This window comes from Corvus brachyrhynchos, unplaced genomic scaffold (assembly GCF_000691975.1).
Source record: "Corvus brachyrhynchos isolate BGI_N302 unplaced genomic scaffold, ASM69197v1 scaffold544, whole genome shotgun sequence".
NCBI classification, from domain to species: domain Eukaryota; kingdom Metazoa; phylum Chordata; class Aves; order Passeriformes; family Corvidae; genus Corvus; species Corvus brachyrhynchos.
The window spans coordinates 2006723-2015372 of NW_008238325.1; the positions used below are offsets into that span (position 1 = coordinate 2006723).

The 8650-nt window shown below is 54.6% G+C and overlaps 1 protein-coding gene and 1 long non-coding RNA gene across 3 annotated transcripts in view; one reads left to right on the forward strand and one right to left on the reverse strand.

Annotated features, from left to right (window-relative positions):
* Positions 1-8564, reverse strand: part of LOC103615674 (schwannomin-interacting protein 1) — a 19705-nt gene extending 11141 nt beyond the window's left edge. Inside the window, exon 1 of one of the 2 annotated variants that reach the window (XM_017734358.1) lies at positions 6011-6211. In XM_017734358.1, the coding sequence (XP_017589847.1) occupies positions 6011-6196 (186 nt within the window). In that variant the 5' untranslated portion in view covers positions 6197-6211. Of the gene's footprint in view, positions 1-6010; positions 6212-8519 lie in introns of those variants that run through there. The other variant, XM_017734359.1, reaches the window with a different exon arrangement.
* On the forward strand, positions 5838-6999 carry LOC108446771. Its single transcript, XR_001862069.1, has 2 exons — positions 5838-5912; positions 6565-6999. It is a non-coding gene; the product is annotated as an uncharacterized LOC108446771 (long non-coding RNA).
* Positions 8565-8650: the final 86 nt, after the last annotated feature.

The window sequence follows — 8650 nt, forward strand, 5'->3', positions numbered from 1 at the left end:
GGGCTTCCCAACGCCGTCACCGACCTCCTCCCACACAAATCCCGCTCTGTCCTTGCCGAGATCCCATCCCAGTGGGAAAGGTTTGTCGGGATCAGCTGCAGGGAGAGGCAGAGCACAGCTCAGGGCAGGCATTCCCAAAAGGAATCCTTAGGAAAATGGAATTATGCCACAGTTTCTCCTCACAACCTGGCACAGCAGCAAGAAAAATCCTGATTTTTGGTGGAACACTACAGATAACTAATTTTAATTGCCCTACAACATTTAATGAGATATCCAAGCCATGACGACATCATTCCACCCCAAATGCAAAGTCCAGCTAAATTCCCAGCTCTAACAACACCCAAATGATGCATCCCAGCACAAATCTACTCCTAATTATCAGGGAAAAACCAGCAACAACAGATGTTCAATTCCACTCTTGTCCCTGGATCGTGCTTTGCAACTGTAATTCCCAAATGAAACAAAGTCATTCTCTGGATATTTCCTTATTTTCAGTTCCCCTCCGCCGCTGACTCATTGTGTCTTTTCCTGCTGTTGCTAAATCCACTTCCTCTCCCGGATGGGGATGGATCCTGACACAATAAATCCCAAATAAATAAATCATGGCACAGCCCCAGGGGAGCATGTGGTGGCCAGGAGCCCCGGGCCGGGGCTGAGCCTGGGATTTGTCACTCGAGTCCCCTCCTGGTTTGTGACAAGCCTGCATCACCCTGTCCTCATCCATCGGGGATGTCCCCACGTCCCCTCCCTGGCTGGGCTTCGGTGCCCACCCCTGCAAAGTGACACCAGAGCCACCCCCAAGGGGAGGAAGTGACACAACCCTGAAGCCAGAAATAGAAATAAATATATTCAACCCTTGTCACCCGCAGTTTTCAGGATGTTTTGTCCGCCATCCCAGCTCTCAGGCCAGCTCACCTCTGCCCTGCCCTCCTGGGAAGCACCAGGACTCTGCAGAAGGGCATTCCCAGAACTGATCCCAGTCTCCAGGGAAAACCCTGCATCCAGGAGCTATTCCAGGCCACGGGAGAAACCCCAGACCTGGCTGAGAAGCACCCCTGGAACCACGGCTGGGGGCACATTTGGTGCCCTCCTCAGTACCAGGACCTGCTCCCTTGGGATGGGCACCTCCGTGCTGGAAAAGGCCGATTTAAATGCAGGATATCCAAAGGGAAAGGGATTTGGGGATTCTCTCAGCGCAGGGACCAAACCCTTTGGTGTTCAGCTGCTTCCCCAGGGGCTGCCTGACCCACAGCCACCATTGCCCTCTGCCTGGAACATCCCCAAAAAGGGCTCCATGCTGGCATCAGTGCCCAAGGAATGCAGATCCCACTGCCCTCTCCATGGGCGCAGCTCCTGCAGCAGCCGCCGGCGATGCCAGAGGGGGAAGAGCCTGATTTCTTTTTTCCAGCACGAAGGGAAAGCTCAGAGCAGCAAAATCTGGAGCAGGTCAGCTGGGGGGGTTCCTGGGATGGGAGCACACGGAGCCAGCGCCGCCAGGAACGCCAGGATGGGCATGGAAGTGCTTAAATCATCCCTAAGTGATGCGAGGAAATAGGGCACAGCCAGTTTGGGGTGCTCAGAGCACGCCCCGATGGCTCGAGGACAAGAAAGCAGCAAAATTCTCCTTTCCTGAGTGTAAAAGCATTGCTGGGGTCAGTGACATCCCCCCAGGGCTGGGGTGTGCTCCAGAGGGGAGGAATCCCCCCTTCCTGCTGGGATCAGCTCCCAAACACCACTGGATCCCAAGGGAGGAGAGGAAGCCCCTGAGTTCCCAGCAGAGATCAAGGAAAGCCCTCCAAGCTGCCCAAATCGTGTTCGTGGCCATGGAGCACCCAGGACAGAGGATGGAGGTAAATTCCAGGATTATGGAATCTCAAGTTGCCAGAACTACCAGGAGAGACTCTTTACAAGAGCATGGGGCGACAGGACAGGGGGAAATGGTTTTAAACTGAAAGAGAGCAGGGATAGATGGGATACTGGGAATAAATTCCTCCCTGGGAGGGCGGTGGGGCCCTGGAATGGAATTCCCAGAGCAGCTGTGGCTGCCCCTGGATCCGTGGAAGCATTCAAGGCCAGGCTGGATGGGGCTTGGAGCCGCCTGGGACAGTGGGAAGTGTCCCTGCCCGTGGGGATGGGCTTTAAGGCCCCTTTCAATCCAAACTATTCTGGGATTCTGCGATTCCATTCCACAAAACCTTGATTTTATTGCAAATCTTGGAATAAACCTCTCCCACCCGTCCCTTCTCAACACAAGGCACCTGTAAGTCTATAAAATTCCGGGATGAGCTGGCCCAAGGCCTCCCTCTGGTGATGCTTCCCTGAGCTTTAGCACACTCCAAGTGCTTTTCCACCACTGGGCAGAGCCTTTTTTTGGGATCTGTGTCCAAACAAGGCCCCAGAGCTCCCTGACAAAGGCTCTGTTCTATTGTCACTGCCGTGGATGTGGGGCAGTGGCACGGAGCTGTACCAGGCTGCAGCCTCTCTCCACGGGCAAGGGGCCAGGCCAGCAGCTCTCCAGCTTTTCCACACTGGATTTTCATGGAATCTGGGGTTTTCCCCAAGGCCTGTCCCTCGGGGTTATATTTTGCCACCAGAATTTGCACTCACTTTAAAGAAAAGGATGACGACAGCTGATTTCTGGACCCTCCAAACCCCTCCTGAGATCAAACCAAAGAAACCTCATAAAGTCTCCAATTCTTTTGGTTCTTTTTTTTTTTTTTTTAAATGAGCACTCTGCATTTTAAGCCTGTGAATTTTATGGATTAATTCCATTATGCTTCAGTGGGATCCTGGGAGGGGTGGGGGGCACCCAGCCTTGCCCAGTCCATCCCTGGGGCTTCCAGCCTGATCCAGAGTGGCACCAGCACCTTCCCAACCCACAGGAACACCAGCACCTCCCTGCCACAGGGTTACCCAACAGATCCCTCTCAAAAACAGACAGACAAAGTCAATCCCAATAGCTGGACACATCTCACATCCCAGGAAAACCCACAGATCCAAGCAGGATCAACCACACCCCCTGCCCCACCTCAGAGACAATTTCTAAGCCAATAAAATCTCTTTTCTCCTCAGATCTCTTTTCCTTCTTAATTTTCCTCGCACGTGTGGAGCCTGGAACCATCTCCAGAGCGACCCTGCTGCCAGCAGATAGCTCAGCTCGTGCCTGGTGCCAAAACACGGAGCCAAATCCCGTTCCCAGGGGCAACTGGGAGGCTCCTGCCTCAGGCACGGGCACTGGGTGCCCCTGCCTTCTCTGCTTTCAGTCGGGAATTTAAAAATCCATGATTCAGACACATCAGCCACTTGCACAGTGATGGCAAAACAACCATGGATAGAGCCAGGAGGAGGCTGAGGAGCCCAGCTCTGCTCCGTGGACCCGCTGAAAATGCAGATTTACAAAGCAAACTGGAGGCCTGGCTGAGCCTGAGGGCCAGTAAAGCCCAGCTGAACCACGCAGCAGAATAAAACCTTTATTTCTGGGCTAAAGCCTGGATTTGCACGCTGGATTTTTATTCCATGTGGGCTCAGGAGCTCACGAAACATCGTTCAGTGGGCACCAGCCAAGGTTCTCTGGGTCAGACTGCAGGAGGAATTACAGAGCCCTGCATGAAATGTTCGATATAGGGAAATAAACTGGAATAAATAGGAAAAGAAACAAAACTAAGGGGAAAATCCATGGCATGGATCAGCGTCCAGCCTGATTCCAGGATGCATCCGTGGAAAAGACAACAGATGCTGGGACCTCCAGACCATGGAGGATCCGGCCTAAATTCAAGGAATTCACCGGACTCAGCCACATCCGAACCCCAGCAGAGCCCAGGGCCACCTGCATTTCCCAGCCCATTTCTGGGGGAATCAGGGATTTGAGGCAAGGAATGGCACACGACAGGAATTTCCTCCTCTTCCTCAGCACCTGCCCCATTCCCAGCTCCCTCCCTGCCACGGATTTGGTGGCCCAGCCGTGACCTGGGCACGTCAGAGTTTTTCTGCCAGAATCCTTCAAAACAAACCCCTTTTCAAGTTTTCCCAGGCGCTGGCTTGTTCCTCTCTTTGATTTATTTTTAGTTTCTTTAACAGCTCCAAAAAAGGGGTGTGAGGAGGGAGCAGAGCAGATTAAACACTGCCACCCCCTCCCGCGGGCAGCCACCAAAATCCCATCATTGCTGCCTTCCACTGCTGATCCCAAACCCCGGGACTGCCATCCACAAAAGGATTAAAGCTCGGCCTTCGGGTTAATGGGGTTGCGAGGGGGCTGGGGTTGCTCTTAATCTCTGCAGCGCCCTAGAAAGGTTTGGGAACAGATTTAAATTGAAAAGATGTTTCCCTGGATGGTTTTTTTTCTTAGGATTTGCGTGGTTTCTGGCTGGTTTCCTTCTAATATTTATGGGTTTGGAGGGCACCGATCCATAAACAAGCAGGGGATGGAAGCAGGGAAAGGCGGCAGCGCTGTCGCAGTAACACCCAAGGATTTTAGGCCAGGCCTGTGCCGCAGCTCGGCATCATCATCACCATCACCATCATCATCATCACCATCATCATCCCACCCCCCGGAGCCGCTTCCAGCCGGGAGACAATGCCCAACCTTTAACCCGTGCGTTCCTGAGTATGCTGGGAAAACATCCGCTGCTCCCAAACAATGGCACCATTTATCCCGGCTGTCCAGAGCAACAGGCTCGGAGCTGCCGGGAAATCAAAAGGCTGGGGCAAAAAAAGAAAAAATCCCCAGGATATTTTTTCCCGAAAGTGGAAATTCCCTTCCAGAATTGCTAGACTGAAAACATTCCGTGAAAAATCCTTTCAACTCTTCTCTCTGATTCATATCTTTTCCCTTCATGAGGTATTTTGCATCTGAGATATTCTGTTGGAAAGCACGGCTTGAAGTTGGAATTAAACACGGGAATGGAGGAAAAACAAGGATGGGGCGCTGGTCCGGGCAAGGCCCTGCTTGCTGAGGGTCTGGCTCTGGGAATGTTTGGGAATGGGGGTTTTCCGAAACACCCTCACTGCACGTAGGCAAAGGCATTTCTCAGCATCGCCGTGCCAGAGGGACAGATGTTGGTGCATTTAATAATCCGCCGGTGCCATCGAGCCCCTAAATGAGCCTCCTCCTGAGAGGAAGCACAAATCTAAAATGACCTCTTAGACTTAAGAAGTGTAGACTTTTGTCTGTTTAGGGACCCCCCCCAGCCCCCCTCCTCTCTGGGGAGGGAAATGAAGCCACAACCCCAGCCCAGCCCAGCTCTCATTTTGGCCACTAAAATAATCGCGATGTTCCCCAAACACGGGGACCCCCGGGGGACGGGGGCGGCCGTGATGGATGCTCACAAACACCCCCATCCCCAGCTCCTGCGGAACCACGAGCAGACCGCAGCCGGTGAATCACCATCCTGCAGGCAGCTCTCGCACTCGTGAAATGTGGGAAGCGCAGGAAATGCTCTAAACCAGACATCCCTGTGCTGCGGCAGCTCCGGGAGCGCGATCCCGCGGCTCTCTCGCTTCCAGGGAGCGGTTTTATCCCGGCAGGAGAGCAGCGGGATGCAGGCATCCGCCGCTGCCGCCCCGCCGGCCGCGCCCGCAGCCGCCGCGGCCCCGGCGGGGGAGAAGGAGGAGGATGGGGAGGAGGAGGAGGAGGATGGGGAGAAGGCAGGAGGAGGAGGCGGCAGCAAGGCTGTGGAGCGGAGGATTTGTGGGAAGTTAATGGGCGTTGAATTGGCATTATGCCCCAGCAAGTTCTCATTTCCCTGGCTCTGTGCTGGCTCATCCCCACCTCAGAGCAGGGAGGGAGCAGGATGCACCCACAGCTGAGAGCTGTGCCCCAGCACATCATGGCTGGGGAGCCCCGAGCCCCCCGGGACCGGCCCGGAGAGGGATGGAGCGCGGCCCCGAGGCACCCAAAACCAGCCAGCCCTGAGGTAACAGCTCCGGACACCTTCCTTGTGCCTGCTGCCTCGGAAACCCCGCGCGGGAACTGCTGGGAGAGGCTCTGCCCTACATTCCCGGTTATTTTTACCTCGTGCAGCCGGCAGGGAGGGAGCGGAGCTCTGCCCCAGCGCCCACCTGGCCCCGGCCCCAGCCGGCCTGGCTTGGGGCAGGCAGAGCCAGAGGACACGGGGGAAAGGCCGAAAGTTGCGCCAGGGGAGGGAGGCTCAGGTTGGATTTCAGGCGAAATTCCTGCACTGAAGGATGGGTTAGGCATTGGAAGAGGCTGTGGTGGAGTCACATCCCTGGAAGGGTTCAAAAATCGAGTGGATGGGGCACTTGGGAATGTGCCCATCATTGGGGTTGGACTGGGTGATCTTGGGAGGTCTTTTCCAACCACAACATGAACCCAAACATCCCCTCATTTACAAGAGTCTGGCCCTGGCCATGGCTGGAGGGCGAGGACACACAAAATGTCATCTTCAATCCCTATTTTGCCTGGAAAGAAGCTCATCCAAGGGGCATGGTGGGGTCACAGCTCGGGCTCACACCATGTCCTGGGCACTCCCAGCCAGGCAGGAAACAGCAGAAATTCCATGCCTCCCCTCCTTTCCTTCAGCAAACAGGGATTTATCCTGTTCCTAGGCCCAGCTGTTCAAGGATTCACATGACTGAAATCCAGGAACACTTGCTCAGGGCAGCTCGGATTTGATTCCCCACACCAGATGTGCCTCTAGAAAAAAGAAAGGCCTTTGTGGGATCATCACCCTGCCCCAGCTTTCCCAGCTTCCCACCAGCACAGACAGGCTGGAGCAGCTGTGGGAGGATGGATGGAGAATCCCTGGAGTCGCTGTGCAGCTGGGGCACGGGTGGAGAGAGCCCTCAGACCCTCCTCCCCAGTGCTCTCTCTCCCCTGCAGCAGCAGAGCTTGAAAAAAAAAAAAGATACTTCACTTAAAAAGAAAAAATTAATATATTCTGCATAAATTTTTAAGAGAGGGTGAAGTCATCCTTGGTTTTTCCTGGCGCTGCAGAGAATCCCATTCAAGCAGACATCAAAATAAAAATTCATCAAAATAAACCAGCCCCGCTCCGCAATTTACTGCGTAACCTTGGCTTTGTTTGGAGGAGGATCCGTGGCAGGCTAAAAGCAGCTCCCTGCATTACACAAACTCAAATTCCATTTACTCTCAGGAAAACTCCCCAAATTCCCTCCCTCTTCCCACAGGCTGCAAAGCCACCATTCCAGTGGTGCCTCAGAGCTTGGTGCCAGCCTCCCCACTCCCAGGGCTGGGCTGGCACAGGGGCATCCCCCTAGGAATCAACAGCTTTTCCCTTTGGAAAAATGATCCCAGAGAGAGCCACGGTCACCTGCTGCAGGAGAGCCACCTGTTCCCAGCCAGGCTCTTCCCCCCAGGACATGGAGCCAGCCGTGGAGGTGGAAAAGGCCAGGAATTATCCTCGACCTCTGGATTTGCTCCTCTGCTCTGGCTCCATTTGCATTCCCCGGCAGGAGCGAGATGGGCAGGCAGGTAATGATTAAAGCACAGGGGGATTAAACCGAGGGAAAGGCTCCTGGCAGTTTTCCAGGTGGGTCAACAGGAAACGATGCTCCAGGGTGAAGGATGAGCACAGGCTGCTGCTTTCCATGGAGCCACAACCCAGTGGGAAGCTCCAGGAAAACCTCTGGGACCCCTAACAGCCCCTTCTCAGCTGGGCAAAGAAACCCAGGGAATACCTGCCCTGTCTGCTTTGCATTTCTTAACGAGGCACCCCCTAATTGAGGGTGTCTGGTACCACCTGGGAGATGATCCAGACAAGTTTTCCCGAAGTTTTCCCCAAGACCAGCTCTGGACTAGGAATGTGTGGCTCAGAAGTCCCAGGAGAACATCTCCAGAGGGTCTGACACAACACTGGAGTGAAACCCTTCCCTTCAAACCCCTCCAGGGCTCGTCCAGAGGGATTGGGAAGCTGCTGTTCCGGGCAGGGCCTGTCCTGGAGGTGGGGTGGGCACCAGGAATGAGCCAGGCCTGATTCCTGGATGTCCCCAGGGCCTCAGGACACCGGGAATTCCATCCCACGGCACAGGCAGCACATCCCTACCCACGGACACGCAGAGACAGAAAGCTCAGCTTTACCAGGCGCTCAAATTCTTCCACTGAAACAATGGAATTTCCTTAATTATCCCTCTACAGAAGGAGGAAACACCTGGTGTCTCCAGTTCTGGGGGGGAAACATAGAATTTCTGCTTCTGTGCTCACATTTTTAGGTATTTTTTCCCTTTCTTAAGCTCACAGGAGGCCCCTGGCACATCCCAAGCCTTGTCCCTCTCCAGCAGCCTGAGGTGGCAAAGGCAGGCAGGAAATTCCCAGGCTTTCTGCTCTCCCTGGCTGCCGCAGCTCCAAGGAAATCATTAACAGGGCGGAGGGAGGAGCACCGGGAGGTTATCGGCTCTCCCATCCTCATTCCCGCTGGGGAAAACGCTCCTTCAAAGGAATAACGCTGGGCAGGGAAGCCGATCCCTCCCATTCCCAGCGCCTGGAACCGAGGGCAGCCGTGGGAGGGAGAGAAGGAAGGGAAGGATCCCGGGTTATTACTCACGTCCAGCCCTTTTCCCGACGCGTTTGGCATTTCCCTCTGTTCCACACATTTATTTTTCCACACCCGTGTCGTGCTCTGTGCCTGCTCCCCTCCAGCTGCAAGGGCATCATCCCAAAGCTTGGGAACGGGGA